Consider the following 17,746-nt stretch of genomic DNA (forward strand, 5'->3'; position numbering starts at 1 on the left):
TTTACATTAACCTATCTAGCTCTGACAAAAAACTACTTTAAAATTTGATCACCATTTTTGCTTCAAATTAAAGGCACAGCAATGGGGTCCATGATGGCCCCTGACATTGCCTGTCTTCATGTGGAAGATTTTAGTCCATTATTTACTCCTCTGCATTCTGGTCCCTGATAGTTACAAGGTAGAGATTTATTGAGGGCATCTTTTTCATTTGGCGAGGCACTGAGACTCAATTGTTCATGTTTATTAACTGGCTTAATTTACAAAACCCTGGTTATCATTTGAGATAACAGACTTGTGATGGGAGGGACTACAGGTTTGCAGTTTGAGCCGTTGCCCTCTAGTCCCTCTTGTTGCAGCCTTCGGGCGAAACATGGGTCCATGTCAGGGGACACATTGATCTGTTTCCACTTTCATTTTGAAGGTCTTGAATAAAAATACAGTTACTATGGACAAAGCATCTCTTAATGACTACAGTGGTCACTACCAGCTATTGCCCACATTGCTTTGTATTGTCATCCTTTGGTTGCATAGTATTGGATTTGCCACGGACCCCAAAAGACCCCACTGTAGACCTCTTATGTTCCACCATATCATAGAGAGGACATGCACTGCAAATGCCATGTGATTAAGAACAACAGCCTGATTTTACTGGAGTCCAATCCTGCTGCAGGAGGGCTTTTACTAGGTCTCAGCACTGTGGCTCTTTCGTCCAGGAGGAATGCTCTCTCTTGTAATAAATTAATCCATGTTTCTATGAACTAGATTCTCTGGACAACAATGAGTTTGCCTTGGCAAATTTGACCAGAAACCCCAGAGAATGAAGGAGTCAAAGTCTTCTTGAGGGATTCCTGAATCTCCCACTGGGAGGAGCCTGTCACCAATCAGTTGTCCAGGTAGTGAAAAATACAGACCTGCCTGCCAGTGAAGGTGTGCTGCTACCACCACTAGACACTTGGTGAATACCCTTGAAGCTGCAGAGGCCAAACTCGAGAACCTTGTATTAGTAATGATTCCTTTGCACCACAAACCTGGAGGTGCTTCCAGCAAGATAGATGAATGGGGATACAAGCATAAGAATTCTTGAGAACCAGGGTGCACATCCAATCCCAGGGCTGACTGAATGGCAGAATCGTATGGACAGAGTTCATCTTTAATTTCACCCGAACCAGCAGTTTGTTCAGCCTTCATAAATCCAGGATAGGTCTCAGCACCCCGCTTTTCTTGATGAGGAAGTATAGACAGTAAAATCACTGAGCACATGCTTGGGCAGGAACCAGTTCTACTGTCTTCTGCTGAATGAGCAACTCCACCTCCTGCTGAAAGCATGCAGACTGAGACAGACAAACTTGATGGGCTGTGGGAAAATGAGAATTATGTAAGCAGTAGTCACATTTTCAGTCCCTAACAATCCTTGATGATCTTTTCCCATTCTGAGAGAAGGGGGAGGGAATCTCTTCAAAAACTAGGCCCAAGATTCACCTGTGGTTGTTGTCAGACCTTAGGTTGACTACATTCTCTTGGGGGTTGCCTGGCTGGAAGCTGTTGCATGAGAGGGGCAGTCTGATGACAGTGGTAAGAGCAAAAAGGGCATCCCTGAAAGAATGCTTGTTTATAAAAGAAATACTGACATTTGGATTATTGAGTCTGGTCATTGCCTCTGGCTAACAGAAGCTGAATAGTAGTTTGATGCTCCTTGGACTGAGCTACAGTTTCCTTGACCTGATCTCTGAACTTGTCTGCAGTACAAAGAACATCCATAAGCTGATCATGCATCCCTTCCAACAGACCACTGGCTTATAACCAAACCAGCCTACACAGCCAAAGGCCGATGCCGAAGTTCTGGCTGCAGTGTCAAACGCTTCTCATACTATGTGTCCTTCACTGTATTATGAACCACAGCTTGCTGTGGGTCTATCAATTCCAGAAGAGGCTTCAGTTTCTTTACTCACTCAAGCAGATATCTCAGCATATACAGCTGTTGTGCCATCATGTAAGTACTCAGCCTAGAACTCTAGAAGACAATTCCCAAAGGTGTCCAGGAGCTTTGCGTCTTTTCCCCAAAGAAGTATTGGAGATCACCAGAGATCTCTTGGTGTGACTGAAAGCCTACTCCACAAGAGTAGTGAGGAAACTGGACATCCCAAAACCAGAAGCTGATTGCACTCTATATTTTAAAGTTGAATTCCCTGGCTACCAGCAGGCAAGTAGTGGGATTCTGCCACTCCAGGACTTGAGGTCCAGGAGCAACTTGTGCACTGGAGTTACTGCCAAGTTTGCTGGTGGCTGTAGGCGCACCAGGTGGCCAAAAACCTCCATCCTCGGATCCACCTCTTTTCTAACAATAATGCCCAGCACATTTGCCAACTTGTCCAGAAATCTGGAATAGCAGAGGTCCTCTTGATGGAGGTGGAGGGGGAGGGGAAGAGGAATGTTGCACCGTTAGGAAAGGGATCTAATGGAATCCCTGTTGATTCTTTCTCTGACCCCGATAAAGGGGTTGGGAGGGCAGGGAGACCCTGATCCATGACCCCAATGATAAAGATGGTAACCGAGGCGGAGACCTTTGTCTTTCCAGAGAGGACATACCCAGGCGGGAAGCTGACCTAGCCAAGGCTCTGTCCTCTGACTTCAAATGGGATTCCCCAATCACAGGAGAGAGCTAATTACTATGGCTAACAACTCTTGTAGTGGGCTACACACAGGTATGGAACTAAGTGGAGCTCCAGTCCATGGAAATATTCCTCCTATTTTAGATAGGAAAGGTTCCAAGGCTCTTCTGTTCTCATGAGTCAAGGAAGTAAAGACATTTTTCAGCAACTCAGATAGCTGGTCCACAGGCTGTTGTGCTCTCTGAGCTAGAGGTGGAGAAGAGTCATCCTCTTCAGAAACCCCTCTTGTTGGAAAACAGCTGATGTACCTAGCTCCAAAGAAAAATTAGTTGTTGAGACACTCCATGCCGGTACCTCCATTGTGGCCTCCCGTGCCAACATGCTTTGAACTGGCGCCTTTCCTCCCAGAGCCACAGTTGTTGTAAGCTTAAACAGAGTCGGCTCTAGTGTCTTGAAACTCCACGCAAATGGCACCTTATGACTGAAAGCTCTGCGCTGCCACCATCGACAGCACCCTGGAAGGGATGATTTATTATTTATTTTAAAATGTCTACATTCTGTCCTATACCTGACAAGTAGTTCAGGACAAATTACAATTTAAAACATGAAAAAGCAGATGGGCATACTAATCACCATGAATAACATTAAAACTCAATTCCAAACTCATCAGGACATTCTTGTTTTACATAACCAGACATGGAAAATTTGAGAAATATGCGTTAAGCTGCTTCCAAAACATTCAAGAATCTGAAATTTACCGTATTTCTAATGGAATTTGATTCCAAAGCATGGAACCAGTAGCAGAAAAAGCCCACTGCCGGGTTAGGCACAAAGTATCTCTTTAATCATGATGTTATTTGAGCAAACTCAGCCACAGCCCTCGGTGCTGATAGCCCTGCAGCCATGGCCCATTGTGGCTTAATTTTCTTGAGTACCAAACAGGCTCCACCTTGGGAACAGGCCCACTTAGGCACCATCTTCCATTGCAGAGCACTTCCATGCCTTGCTTAATCCCCTGCCCGAGGCAGATCCAGGAACCAGTGCTACAGGGGGGCAGGGAGCTTAATCATGGAGTAATGACAAGGGGAGCCTCGACAACTTGGTACAGCGAGAGCCCCAGGACATCCTGCTCCAGGGCGAAGACCAGCTCTGATGTCCAGACTCATGCTGAACTCTACTCTTCCAGACCCGAAACTTCTAAGCCCTAGTGGAGATGCAACTGCAGGTAAAGCCATATCATGATAATTGCCCAGGCATTTATCGCAAACCTCATGGGAATCCATGATGAACATCTGGTGCTCATAGATGCAGGTCTTGAAACTGCTGCTAGGGGCTTCCTTTTTAGGCTTCTCCCCCGAGCCTGCCAAGAACTTGTTAAAATGTGTTTCCCCCCAGTCATAACATTGTGTATTTGAGGGCAAAGAAAAATTCTGAACTGCAATAAGGCAGGCCTAAAACATAAAAATCTGAGCGCGTTGAGTCAAAGGTCCGTATGAAAGCCTGGACAAAATGAAGATCGAAAGGCTAAATGGAAGCAGCACATGCTGACGAACCAGCAACCAGGGTCAGTAAGAACTTTACTGAGCTTTGAGAGATGAGTCTGTTCAGCACTGGATGACATCACCCACCCATCATGGCTACGTCACGCTTCCTTGTGGCTGAAGAAGCCTGTCTGGCGCGTGGTAGACTTCACAGCATCATCTTCAAGTACAGCCCAGCACTCTGAACATTATGTGGCAGCAGAGTGCACAGCTTGGATTACTGAGCTGCAACTGCCCTATTCATCACTTACTGTGTGACCTTCAACAAATCACTTAACCTCCTCCTGCTGTTGGTATAAACACACTGATCTTGGGAATGACGTTGTAGCGTCTGTATAGTGCGGACGACTAGATAAACACATCCACACAGGCAGCACTGCTACACAGCTCGCCATCTTCCTCATGAATGAAAATGCATGCAATATAAATTACTCTTATCCATCAGAAATGGGCTGAAGAACTGCAATCGTACATCCCCTTCTAAAATCCAGCTATGTATCACAGGAAGGATGTGCACACCATGCCCTTAGACTGCATTATTAAAAGCCCCCCAAAAAGGGGAATAAGCAAGACAGTCCCTAATCAAAAGAAAGAAAATAAAGTCAGTCACCCCCCCCATACACAAAGTCCTATTTTCAATAGGTCTCAATTCTGTTCCCATGGCATAAAACTTTTTTTTATAATCAGAATCTTCTGAGCCACACATACTAAGCATTTTTTCCCCCCAAACATAAAATGAGTAAGCCCTACTTAGTGCTTTTGACTTATGCTGGTTAATTTGTAGTGGGTTCTTTCTACTTTGAGCCTATGGGGAAAACCAACAAGTTGGATATTAGGCCCACTGTGGGCAGCAGTGCTAGGACATTATCACTTCTGAAATGATGTTGCTTGGTAAGTGCATCCTAAATGAAAAAAAAAAATAATGAAAACTTAAAACAGGCAAGCTCACAGGAACAGCTGTAAGCCTGAAATAAAACAGTCAGCCTTCTACAGCAGAAGTCCTCAACTCACTCCATAAACCTCAAATGGATTTTTACCCTTGTTGCTAATTCACATCAAACCACTCACCCCATTCTGAGGGGCTGCCTAACGAGAGGCAAGAAACAGCACAAAGATGGCCCACAGGACGAGTGCTTTCGCCAAAATGCTGAACTAGTAACAAGCAGTAAAGTTTCCCTCTGGCTCTCCTATGCTGACAGCAGTCCTTACTGTTTAGCCAGGGTAGACTGGCAGGCAAGGCAGGGCTCCCTCCTCCCTCACCCCCCCCCCCCCCTCGCAGAGCAGGAGAATCATGTCCACGTTTGCCATTTGTGGACAACGATGACAAGATACAAAAGCATGCGTTTGCCATAAATAGCTCTGGCTGGTGGAGAACTTGCACAGGAGCGGATCAAATTCTCTATAAGGAGAACAGCTTCTGGCTGCAGGCCAAACTGGCTGGCTGCCGGAGAGCCCTGCTATAGGAAGGCTGCCCAGTCCCACCCTCACAGCACTACACAAAGGTCCCTCATTCTAGAGATTTCTCCCACCGAGTCATGCAGCCCTGCTGAACCGCACTAGCTGTATATACATGTGGACATTTACACACATATACATATATATATATATATATATATTAGACAAGTCACCAAACTAAGACTAATTCTCAGGGTCTATCTGTTCAATGTCTCATGCAAATAAAATGTACATCGTCATTTGTCAAGTGTGCCGAAATATGTAAGGCATGCAGGCCTCCAAAGTAAGAGATCTTCCAAGCACAGACTAGACATGTCAAACTTACACAGTAAATTAAGGCACGTCAAAGCCTCTTAAAAAGACACTATCGCTTTTCATGCTGGATTTTTCTTTTTTTTTTTTTTTTTAGTAGTCAACTTCTTTTGACTTAAGATCAGAGGCAAGTGACTGAAACTGAAAAAAACAAATTATTTTCAATAAAGCCCATAATCTGTTTTCTGAAGGACTGCTCCAAAGTGGCAACTGCAGTTCTTCCTCACTCCGCCCCAGCACATACGTGCAAGAGGTAGTTTGCCAGGGCTGGGAGGGAGAGGGTGCAGAGCTCGGTGGACAGTGGGGTTAGACAGCGCAAAATACAGCATCATCATCATCAACCATGGTGCAACAGATGCCTTATGAAGGCTGACATCTCCCTCTATTTTATTCTAATTTAGTGCTCCTGGAAAGTGGACTGACAGAGCCTCCATTTATGCATAGCATAGGGCAACATGATCAGTGGCAGTGCCAGCTTCCCTCACTCACTGCCTTGCACTGTGACTCAACCCTGCCCTGGAAGGCGGACCTCTAAGGGTGAGTTATTTAGCCTCCATACTTGGGCAATCTGCAGCTGCTGCCACCAAGACTGCCAGGTAAAGGTGTCAATTAGCGCTACAGTGATTAAAAAAAATGTTTTTTTTGGCAATATAGCACTTCAGCGCTGGGAACTGCTTGCTGCAAATGGTAATGACATTTGAACCGGTGACCCAAAGGTGAATGGCGCAGGGTTACTGTGAACATCCATGCAGCTATCCAGCAATGGGATCTTTTGGAAGACAGCACTATAACAGCTTTGAATCATTATAAAGAAGTATGATTTAAAAAAAAAAAAAATCCCAGTGGTAAAAACAGAATTACTCAAGCATGACAATCAAAGGACATGCACTATTAAAAAAAAACAACAAAACACACCTCCCTGCAGAGAAAACAGGTCCCTTGAAAACAAACAAATTCCCAGCTAGGCTCCTGCCCTTGAGAATCAACGCTCACCATCCCAAAGGTGTCAGTGCAATGACTGCAAACTATTTCCTTTTGTTGCTGTCGGCGCTACAGAAGATAACCATGTGACAAAATTCCAGTAGTCCGCAGTGACCTTAAAAGCAGATTCGGCCACCAGTCTTCAGCAGTGAGTGGACAAACGACTACCAGTCTTGAGAAATGGCCTCTGCTGCTCTTATCTTCAGAAAATAAATTTGCATTCCAATTAAAATACATTGAAAATATGACTGGTTTTATAAAGAAAACAAGGCAACTTCCTATATTAAGCCACAATTTTTATTGTAGTGTGGCCATTTTGTTTTTAATCTCAAAAACATTGCTCCATTTAAGGCTCTTTTTTAAATACAGAAACTGTCATTGTGAATGATTTGTTTTGTTTTTAAATAAAAGAAAAATGTTGTTTACAGATTCCCATGGCAAGCAAAGTGATACAACTGGAATACTGAGGGTACATGTTCCATTTAGAGCGATCAGGCTCATCAATGGGCAGTATTTCAACTTGATGTAAAAGAACAAAATCATCAAAGAAATAAAGCACACCAGCACCCTGGCCGTCTGAAGCATAAGTGGTGAATCAAAGTCTCACATTTCTGGAATAGTGCCTTCTCCCCATTTTATTCTGAATGTTAAGTTATGTGGTTAATAAAGGGCCAATGGGCACAGTAGGCCCCTAACGGAGAGGAGCCTTTCATCCCCGAGTACAGCAGCAGTTAGCGCTGTAGTCTGTGATGTGCACAAGAGTCTTGCTGTTAAACCATTGCCTGAAAGCAGGGAGCATCTCAGTGCATGCGACAGAGGCAGGGGCAGCTCCACCATCACCAATTAGTAACCACTCACTGACTTTTCAATGCAATGGAGGTTGTGGCAGCTGATGGGACCTGTACCCCAATATTACAGTTTTCGCAGGAACTCCAGTTTAGTGGCTGGATATTGCCACGCAGCAGCTCCTGGACCCAACACACACCAATGGCTCTTGTTTTGCTTTTAAATAAAAATGATACTTGGGTCACAGGAATGGACACAGGCAAACAATGTGGCTCCCATGCAGCGACTTACTGGCAGTCTTTTGAACCATCTCCTGAAAGAATAAAATCAGTAGCCTGGACCCCATCCCCTTACAAATAAAAACCTATAAACAAAAGTGCTTCTGATATATAGGGCTACAGTTGAATACCTGCTGGCAAATCAAAACAACAGAAGGACACCATATAGGCTTGCCCCAGGCAGGTAAGGTTTAGACCTGCACAAAAGAGTGAGCTGGAACTGCAGTTTAGTGCAAATGTAAATGACACTGAATAAAAACAGCTACCAGTGGAGAATACTTTCAAGGCATTCAGCTTAGCTTACCCTTTTTGTCTTGTGGAGTTTGCTAAAACTATTCACGGTGACTACCATCCAATTCATTTGCAAGAGTTGCTGCACAGGGGGCACACTTGACGTCACCTGCGTCTGGGGGCAAGGAGGGAGGGAAGGAAAGGGGAGGATTTTGCTACAGGTGTATGATGGAAAGGCATCCCTTCGCTTTGACACAGAAAATCTACAAGAACGCAATAGTTCAGTGGCAGTGACTGCTGCCAGGATGCCGAGATCACCTTCAGATGGGAGGGAAGCAGAGGATGGGCAAGGACAAAATGAAGAATCCAAAAATAAAACCAGCTACAACTATTCCATGGGTTAGCACAAGAGCTGCAGAAATGGAAGCTCCCTGGATCAGGTGGCACTTTGTCCATCATTTCAAGGGGGTTCCTTCTAGTGAAACCACCACCTTCCCTCCCAGTTTCTCTGCAAGCGTGCAACGATCCTTAATGTCCTCTAGTCCGTTTACTTGCCACTCATGTTTAATACCTGAAAGGGAAACAGATGAAGAAGGCATAATTGATTTCAAGCAGCTCAACACTCAACAAGTCACCAGTGACCCAGGGCTGAGAGTTTCAGAGAATGCACGCACCTGTGAACTTCTTCTTAATAGCATCTTTGGAGCTGGCGTAGATCATCTTACTTTTCAGAGGTGCATTATCAGGAGCCCTAAAGAAACAAAACAAAAAAAAAAAAAGAAAGACACAAAATACTTGGCTTGGGTCATGTGAAGAAATTGAAAGAACTACAAGAAAGCCCTAGGATTCTTTATCCTATTAATGATGATTTGGCTTCTGCCAGTTTAGTATTTGGAGTCAAAATTATCAGTTAATTAAGCCAGCACTAAAGATGTAGTCAAATATTACAAACTAGTTTCATTTGGATAACTTCAGTACAAAATGCAGAATTTGAACCTGTAATAGTTCTATTTTATCTTTTGTGCTTTTCTGTGGGGCACATCTATTTTGACAGTTTTGAATATTCTAAAGGTGTCTACAGAATAAGACTAGCAACCAAGCACCAAGACTTCTATGCTGGCAACCCACATCTCCTTTTCAATGCTATAGTTTCTTTGCAATATCTCATTTTTATACTTGATAACACTTTTTTGCTTTTTTAGTTGTAGTATTAAAAGTAACAAACATATCTCCAAAACAAGACTGGAATTCTGCAGAATGGAAACAGAACAGAATGAACAAGAGATAAGGGAAACCCCAGAGTTCTCAGCATCACTTGCACAGAGTCCTGACATGATCTTTCAGAGCAAAGGACCTCTCCTGGCAGGCTTATAGTGCTACAACCTCCTTATTACAAACAGGACTAGTTTCTTGCTCCTATTAGTAATGAAATGATTCATCACATATCCTCTCTGCTGAGCTGAAGGATTTAAATGAGGAGAGAGGAAGTGACAGATCAGTTACACAGGAAGTAAAAGAACAGGGCGTCAGAGCTGGTAATCACAAAGGTTTGACTGCAAGCACAGCTGGTGGAATCAAGGTTACTAATTCACCCCAGGTCAATGAAACAGACTGATCCAATCTCAGTTTTTCACCATGTAATGCATGGAGTTGTTGTTCTGATTAGCAAAGGAAAATCAATGGAACAATCAGAACTACAACTCCATGAATACCATGGGGCAAAATCAAGATTACATCAGTCTGTTTGGTAGACCCGGGACCAATCAGCAACCTTAAGTGAAATCCAGGGTGGGGAGGAGGAGGGATCATAACTGCAATACCAATGAGGGCTGCAGGTTTTATTACAATAGGAACATGCTGTCTGATATCAGCAGCTATAATACCAATCTCAGCCTACCAATTGATGCCATGCAAAGCCAACTACCTGTAAAAAAAAAAAAAGGAAAAATACAAGTGAATCTTTCCTCTGTACCACATTCCCAATTTCTAATTTGTTGGTTTTGCAACATTGGCCCTCAGGAACGGACACTGCCTTCATTTGTGATCAGACCAGTTTCTAATTCAGAACACATTTTTTTGTTAACGGCTTTTACAGTTTATGTGAGCTTGCACAGCAAAGCTGATTTCAACTCCAGCACATGTACATTTCTCCAATAAACCCTACCATCAAAACAAATTTTATTTCTACACACCAGAAAATAAATACCAGGTCTTCTTTCTTGGACTCTCTCGTCTCATATGTGGCATCATACAAACCATATCGGCAATCATTCAGCGGTAGCAACTTTACAAAGGAGCCGTAAGGGTCTTCCACGGTGCTCCCAATGTCACCCACTAAGATCTGCTTCGCCTTCTCCACAATTATTTCTTTCTTGTCATCGCTGAGGCAGAAAAGAACAGCTTTCTTCCTTTTTTTAATCTCTTCTGCCGTGGAGGACTTCCGGACTTTCATATCATTGAAAACCTTAATGACTTCATCATTTACAGTGACTCCAGAAGCCTAAGAACAGCAACAGATGAACAGGAATTATAATTTTGTTTTTATTAGAGGACATAAGCAGGGATTTTAGGTATTTTAAAATTTGAGGCTTTGCAGGGTATAGTATCTTTTAATTTGTCAAAATAGGTCTAAAACCAAGGACCTCGTGTGGTCTTGAAAGCACTTTACTGTTGGTCTTCTAAAACGGGACTGGACAAAATTTCTCTGGATCTAGGAGCCAGCGACGGGGAGACCGCAGAATCCCCATTTAAGGTCTGCCACAGTTCCTTTAGGGCTTGACTTGCTAAGACTATTTTCCCTTTCTATCTCCATGTAGGGTAAAAACACTTAGTAAATCAGGCCCTTAATTTCAGTTTACAGTGGGTACCCACCAGTGTCCATCTCTCACCTGCTCATCACCATCAGTCTTCCCTTCTCAATCCCCGACCCGCTTACCGCCTCATGCCAGCCACACCTAATCCAAGCCAGTCACTCATCCCTCTCCTTTCCCCAGCCAGTCAACCCCAACTAGCCAGCCCTCCCGTTTTTCCACCCTGTCACACCCCAAGGCAGCCATCCCTGCCTATCCCCAACCCATTAGTTAGCTTCAGCCATCAGCATCCCGACTTCAGGCAGTTACCCCTCTTCCTCATCTTCTAGCTGTAGTTATCACTGTTGCCCCTGGAGGAACAGCTGTTCTCTTTAATCTTCATGTGCAGCTCTTAATGAATGTGAGCCGCAGAGTGCCTGAACTCCCACTCTGGTCTTGCTAGGTTTGAGATTGAGAGACCAGTGCATTAACTTGGGACACCTGGTAGTTCCAACTCACTAAGAGCCACGTGATGCAGGTCCTGAGCGAAAGAAGAGAGCTGATCAGACATCAGATGGAACAAGACTAGGAAATCCCAGGCCACCACAGCAAACTTTCAGATCATCATAGTGACCCAGCAATCGGGATTTATCATGCCCTGCTCTAAAACGTAACAAAGCATTCAGATACTCCAGTTTTCTCAAGGACCAGTATGGCTACTACAACTCTACACTGTAATTTGAAAAAGAAAGGGAAATTCAGAAGTAATGCAGCTACATCCTCTGAAAGTGGCAAAAGTCTAAATAAAAGGTGTACTGTCAGGTTTACATTTTGGCAACTGCAGTTTGACCTCCCCTGTGCACCTATAGCCCTGAGCTTGCAGCACTGGCTCTCACATTAATTAGATGTGTACAAATGGAATCCAAAACAAAAGATCAATGTGCACACACATTATTGGTAAGTCCACAAAAATACCCCGAGTTTATGTTGTTAGGACTGCATTCATGAATTTCTGGTTCTAGTTCTTAACGGCAATTTTCACTAAAACCGATCTATTAAAAGCCCCAACAGTTTTGCATGTACACTTTGCTCTTTACATAGAAATACAGAAGAACGTACTAGTCTACACATCCACACCAACTATTCAGCTTTACAATCCCTGCCACAGATAACCTCTTGAGTTTATCCCATGCTTTCTTGAATTTAGATACTCTTTTGTCTCCACCACCTCCATGGGGAGGCTTGTCCATGCATCCACCACGCTTAATGTAAAGAAATATTTACTTCTAAGTCTACCCCCTTTCACCCTCATCCCATGACTCCTTTCTAGAGCCTCCTTTCCTCTGAAAAGGCTCACCTCCTCTGCATGGAAACCTTGGAGGTATCTAAATGTCTCTATCATCCTCTCCCCTATCTCACCTTTCCTCTAGGGTATAAATGTTTACATTTTTAAGTCTATCCCCATATGCTTTAGAATGAAGACAGATGACCATTTTAGTAGCCACCCTCTGGACAGACTCCAACTGGTTTATATCCTTTTGAAGATGTGATCTCTAGAATTGTACACAGTATCCAAATGAGGTCTCATGAGGCACAATATCGCCTCCCTTTTTCTGATGTCCAAACCTCTCCCTAGCATCTTTCTGGCTTTTGCCATCATTTTACCCGTTCAGCTACCTTGAGATCATCAGATAAAATCACCCTCAGATCGTATTCTCCTTTCCTGCCTAGAAGAATTTCACCCCTATATTGTATCATGGGTTTTTGCATCTTAAATACATTACTCCATTTTTTTAGCATTAAATCTTAGCTTTCAAACCCTAGATCATTCCTTGAGCTTCACTTTTGTATTCTTTATATTAAATGAAATGGCATGCTGTCCAAAAGGCAGTCCTAAGGTGCAGTCAAGTAGATGAGTCCTCTTGGCTGCATGCTAAGTTCAAATAATAATCTGTAAACTGGTTGGAAAACTCCTCCAATGGTGTACTGGATGTATGCAGGATGTTAGCTCATCCTACAGTAGAGAGAGAGACTGGATGATGTCAGAGAGTTCTCTAATCACTTTACTATACTTTTTTCCCTCCAAATCTAGAAGTCAGACAAAAAATTACTGGCATTAGGCAACATGAAAGGTGCCTTTCAATCTGGTTTAAATATTCCAGTGGCATGCACAGGAATCTTGCCATGGAGTATTCACTTAGGAATCTCTCTATTTTACATATATACAAATATTCAGAAATACTGCCATGAGCGGAGTTTTCTTCCCTTGGTTGAAGCAGCAGGCCGAGAACCAGGAAAGCCAAGAATCAAATCCTGCTTCTCCCACTGGCATTCCTCATGACCTTGGGCAAATCACTTTGCCCTCCATCACCCCAAGCATAAACAAATTTTAGACCCTCTGGAGTAGGGAAATATTTACTGTACCTGAATGTAACTTGTCTTGAGTTCAGATTTGGAAAAGCGAGTAATCAAATCTCCAAATCTAATCTGAGAAGTTACTACTCCTGAAGCTGCACAGTGGTGATATCAACAATACTGGAATGAGGCTGCAGTGAAGTCACGGATTTTAGAGAGGCAGGGATGTTATTTGGGTATTACAGAAAGTGAGGAGTTTAGATAATGTGAATAGTAACTGAAAATAAAAGTACAACATTCACATTATCCACATTCCTCGCTTTGTTCATAATATATATTAAAAGTGCACATTATAAAAAAAGACAGTAATTCAGGGCTGGTGTTTCCAATAGGCAAACTAGGCGATCATCTAGAGCACCAAGATTTTGGGAACAGCAAAATCCTACCAGCATGATCCAGAGTGCTGCTGTCACAGCCAATGGAGCCACTGCCACCAGTAGGAGGGAGAACTGTGCTGGAACTGCTTGGGTGGGGGGGGGGGCATAAAATGACTAAAAGTTTGCCCAGGGCACCAAATATTCTTGCACCAGCCCTGCAGTAATTTCTCTGGCACAATGCCATCATTCAATCCTCACTCATTAGACGTGTTTTCAGTATCCTACATGCATGAGTTTTTGACAATACAGCTGTATGCACGTTATGACATTTCACACTGTTTGGCCACTGAAGTTTGCAGTACTTTGTAGGGGTCTGGGCGTTCACTGTTTTTTTCATGTAGGTTACTATCTGATGCACTGAGCTCGGAATCTGAAATCCCCCCTCTGCCCTTTTCCTGTGCGCCTCCGAGCCCCTTGTCCCCCCCAGTACCCATCTGTTCCACTGGTGCTTTCCCTTATCGGTTTCCCCCCCCCTCTTTCTTAGCCTTGCAGCGAGTCTGGCCGGCTACATCACGGCCTGAAAGAACTTCAGAAATGTGCGTTCCACCTAAACAGTTTCAGCCTCGGTTTAAAAACCCGCATCCCACATTCCAGGTGCTCCAAGGCACTTACAAACGAATTCCCCCCCCCCCCATCCTAATTTAGAAGAAAGTCAAACCGCCGCCGCCGCGTGCGCCATCTCGTAAGAAATTGTTGGGAGCAGAGACAACTTCAGCATCACAGGCAGAACAATCGAGCCTTTATCCCAATAAAGTTTCCGGTATTCAGCTTAACCTTCAGTGGTTTCCATACGATAATCTTATGAGTCGCACGGTTTCAGCACAAGCCACAATGAAATTGTATTCGTTTGTTATTTTCCCTAACACTGCGGCAACTGCCTAAGAGTGAACGAAGTGGAGCCCCTACAAGCAGAAGTCTGACCTACACGGGTTTTAAGGACAGGGCAAAGAGATCGAGCCAAATCTGTTTAACGTTGGGAAACCGGGGGGGGGGAGATCTAGCGTCCGGGGGCACAGGCGTGGCAGACCGGAGAATAAATCTTTCAGAAGAGCAGAATAAGTGTCAGGCCAGAAAACAAGCCCACGGGAAAGATCTAACGGAGCAGCCTTGCTCACGTGCAGAGGAAAAGCCTCCTCTTGCGGTAACGGATTGCGCTAGGAAACGTAAACAGGTGAGGGGGGAGGGTGAGGGGGAACCGCTCCCGGGCTCGGCGCGGGAGTCGCGGCACCGGAGCACGAGGTGCGTCACCTCCAGCAGCGTCGCCGGACGGCGAGAAACCACGGAAAGCGCCAGCGGGCTCGGCCCCCTCCCTGCTCCCGGGTTACGTGAAGGCAGCCCCGCATGGGGAGGCCTGGAGGACGAAGGCTCCGGAGATACGCGGGGGGGGCCTGGGGCTTGCCTCGCAAGGGGAGCCCGGCGCGCCTCCTCTATCCCCCTCAGCCCAAAGCGGGCTAAAACCAGACGAAAATGAGAGCGAGGGGAGGGTACCGGGGAGCCTCAGCGCCGGCCTGCCCGCCCGGCATTTCCCCCACCCCCGATCGCCCACAGCCTCTTACCATGGTGCCGCCGGCGTTATTGCTCTCCGGCGCTGCCCGGTACTGTGCAACGAGGGGGGAGGGGAGGGGGGGGCTCTGCCTGTCCCAAGCGCAAATACGCACAACTACCCGCCCCCTGCCCCAGCTCCTCCTCCCTTCCCCCCACCCCTTCCCACTTGCAACAGGTTCCAGCTTCCTGCTCTCCCCCTACCCGCTACTCCCACCAGCTCCCTGCTCTTCCTCAGCTCTCTCCCCCCATACAGCTCAGCAGTTCCTCTCCCAGAGCCTCTGGTCACCCAAACTCTTATTTATTCAATGCTCCATCCCAAAGATTTCCATTCTTCTATTTGTGAATGGTGCCATAAAAGCTAATCAAACTACCGCGTCCAAGGCTGTTAATTAAGAAATAGCTTCTGATTTGTAAACATTATACGTTTAAGTTCCGTCTAAAATTTGTAATTATGGGGTCAGTTTGATCTTTTTGACAATTGTCAGAGAGCTTTCATTTATAAGGAGTGTGGGTCGTGCTGGCTTAGGTCCGTCGATGCTGGCTGAGGCTGCTCCACTGCTTTCTGGGTATATAAAAAACCAGGAATTTCCTCTGTTGGATTATTAATTAGACATTTATTAGGAAAATTGGTACCGGCCCATTACTTGCTCCAGCAGGATAGCAACTACTATTATTTATTATTTTTATAATGCTATTAGGCAAATGCAGTGCTGTACAAACACATAAGAGACAGTTTACACCTGGGAGTTTACAATCTAGTCAAGGCAAATATAGATGACAAAAAAGTCTAAGATTAAGAAGAATTTAGGATTTAAAGGCAGTTTCAAAAGGGTGAACTTTTAAACTGTATCTGAAAATGGCAGGAGAGGGAGCATAAGGCATCAGCTCGGGAAGTCTATGCCACACATATGGCACAGCAAGGTGGAAAGCATTTATAGATGAATAAGAGAAGTTTGAACTGTATACAGAAGTGGATAGGGAACCAATGCTGCAACTTCAGAAGAAGAGTTAAATGAACAAGCAGATTGTGATAAATTGCAGGAAGACCTTGTGAGACTGGAAAATTGGGCATCCAAATGGCAGATGAAATTTAATGTGGATAAGTGCAAGGTGATGCATATAGGGAAAAATAACCCATGCTATAATTACACAATGTTGGGTTCCATATTAGGTGCTACAACCCAAGAAAGAGATCTAGGTGTCATAGTGGATAACACATTGAAATCGTCGGTTCAGTGTGCTGCGGGGCAGTCAAAAAAGCAAACAGAATGTTGGGAATTATTAGAAAAGGAATGATGAATAAAACGGAAAATGTCATAATGCCTCTGTATCGCTCCATGGTGAGACCGCACCTTGAATACTGTGTACAATTCTGGTCGCCGCATCTCAAAAAAGATATAATTGCGATGGAGAAGGTACAGAGAAGGGCTACCAAAATGATAAAGGGAATGGAACAACTCCCCTATGAGGAAAGACTAAAGAGGTTAGGACTTTTCAGCTTGGAGAAGAGACTACTGAGGCGGGATATGATAGAGGTGTTTAAAATCATGAGAGGTCTAGATGGGGTAGATGAGAATCGGTTATTTACTCTTTCGGATAGTAGAAAGACTAGGGGGCACTCCATGAAGTTAGCATGGGGCACATTTAAAACTGATCGGAGAAAGTTCTTTTTTACTCAACGCACAATTAAACTCTGGAATTTGTTGCCAGAGAATGTGGTTCGTGCAGTTAGTATAGCTGTGTTTATAAAAGGATTGGATAAGTTCTTGGAGGAGAAGTCCATTACCTGCTATTAAGTTCACTTAGAGAATAGCCACTGCCATTAGCAATGGTTACATGGAATAGACTTAGTTGTTGGGTACTTGCCAGGTTCTTATGGCCTGGATTGGCCACTGTTGGAAACAGGATGCTGGGCTTGATGGACCCTTGGTCTGACCCAGTATGGCATTTTCTTATGTTCTTATGTTCTTAACATAGCAATACTGAAGATAGATAAGTCATGCAGCTGAATTTTGAATAGATTGCAGTGGAGAAAGACTGTTAACCACAAATCAGCAAAAAACAAGTTGCAGTAGTCTAAACGGGAAGTCCTCAGATATTAGATGAACGTTTTGGTAGTATGCTCAGAAAGGAAGGGACAGATTTTTGTAATGTAATACAGTAAGATACCAACACACTTTTGCAGTGTTTCAGATGTGCATAGAGAAGGAGAGAGGCATCAAGGATGAGCCCAAAAATTACGGGAGAACCAGGAGGATGAGAGTGCCATCCAGAAACAGAAAAAGAGGGATGAGGAGAAGCGGGTTTCAGGGGAATGACAAGAAATTCCATCTTGGCCATGTTCAGGGCTGGATTAAGGCGAAATGAGCCCTAGGCAGTAGGGAGGGGAGTTTCCTCCCCCTCCTCCCTGTGGAGGGGTTAGTGCCG

At 44.5% G+C, this 17,746-nt stretch overlaps 1 protein-coding gene across 1 annotated transcript; it reads right to left on the bottom strand.

Annotated features, from left to right (window-relative positions):
• Positions 1–7,177: 7,177 nt before the first annotated feature.
• On the bottom strand, positions 7,178–15,465 carry CFL2 (cofilin 2). The gene is made up of 4 exons (XM_029598943.1): positions 15,331–15,465; positions 10,386–10,693; positions 8,868–8,944; positions 7,178–8,764 (listed from the first exon to the last, which is right to left on the bottom strand). The coding sequence occupies exons 1-4, from the start codon at positions 15,331–15,333 to the stop codon at positions 8,649–8,651; spliced, it is 504 nt and encodes a 167-aa protein (XP_029454803.1). The 5' UTR covers positions 15,334–15,465; the 3' UTR covers positions 7,178–8,648.
• Between the last annotated feature and the right edge of the window lie 2,281 nt (positions 15,466–17,746).

The sequence above is a fragment of the Rhinatrema bivittatum genome, chromosome 4 (assembly GCF_901001135.1).
Source record: "Rhinatrema bivittatum chromosome 4, aRhiBiv1.1, whole genome shotgun sequence".
NCBI classification, from domain to species: Eukaryota; Metazoa; Chordata; class Amphibia; order Gymnophiona; family Rhinatrematidae; genus Rhinatrema; species Rhinatrema bivittatum.

Excerpts from the sequence above, each read along its gene's own strand:
- CFL2 (XM_029598943.1), bottom strand. Across the intron at positions 8,945-10,385 it reads GACCTGGTATTTATTTTCTG|GGCTCCTGATAATGCACCTC; the intron begins GTGTGTAGAAAT and ends TTGTTTCTTTAG. Across the intron at positions 8,765-8,867 it reads TATTAAGAAGAAGTTCACAG|GTATTAAACATGAGTGGCAA; the intron begins GTGCGTGCATTC and ends TTTCCCTTTCAG.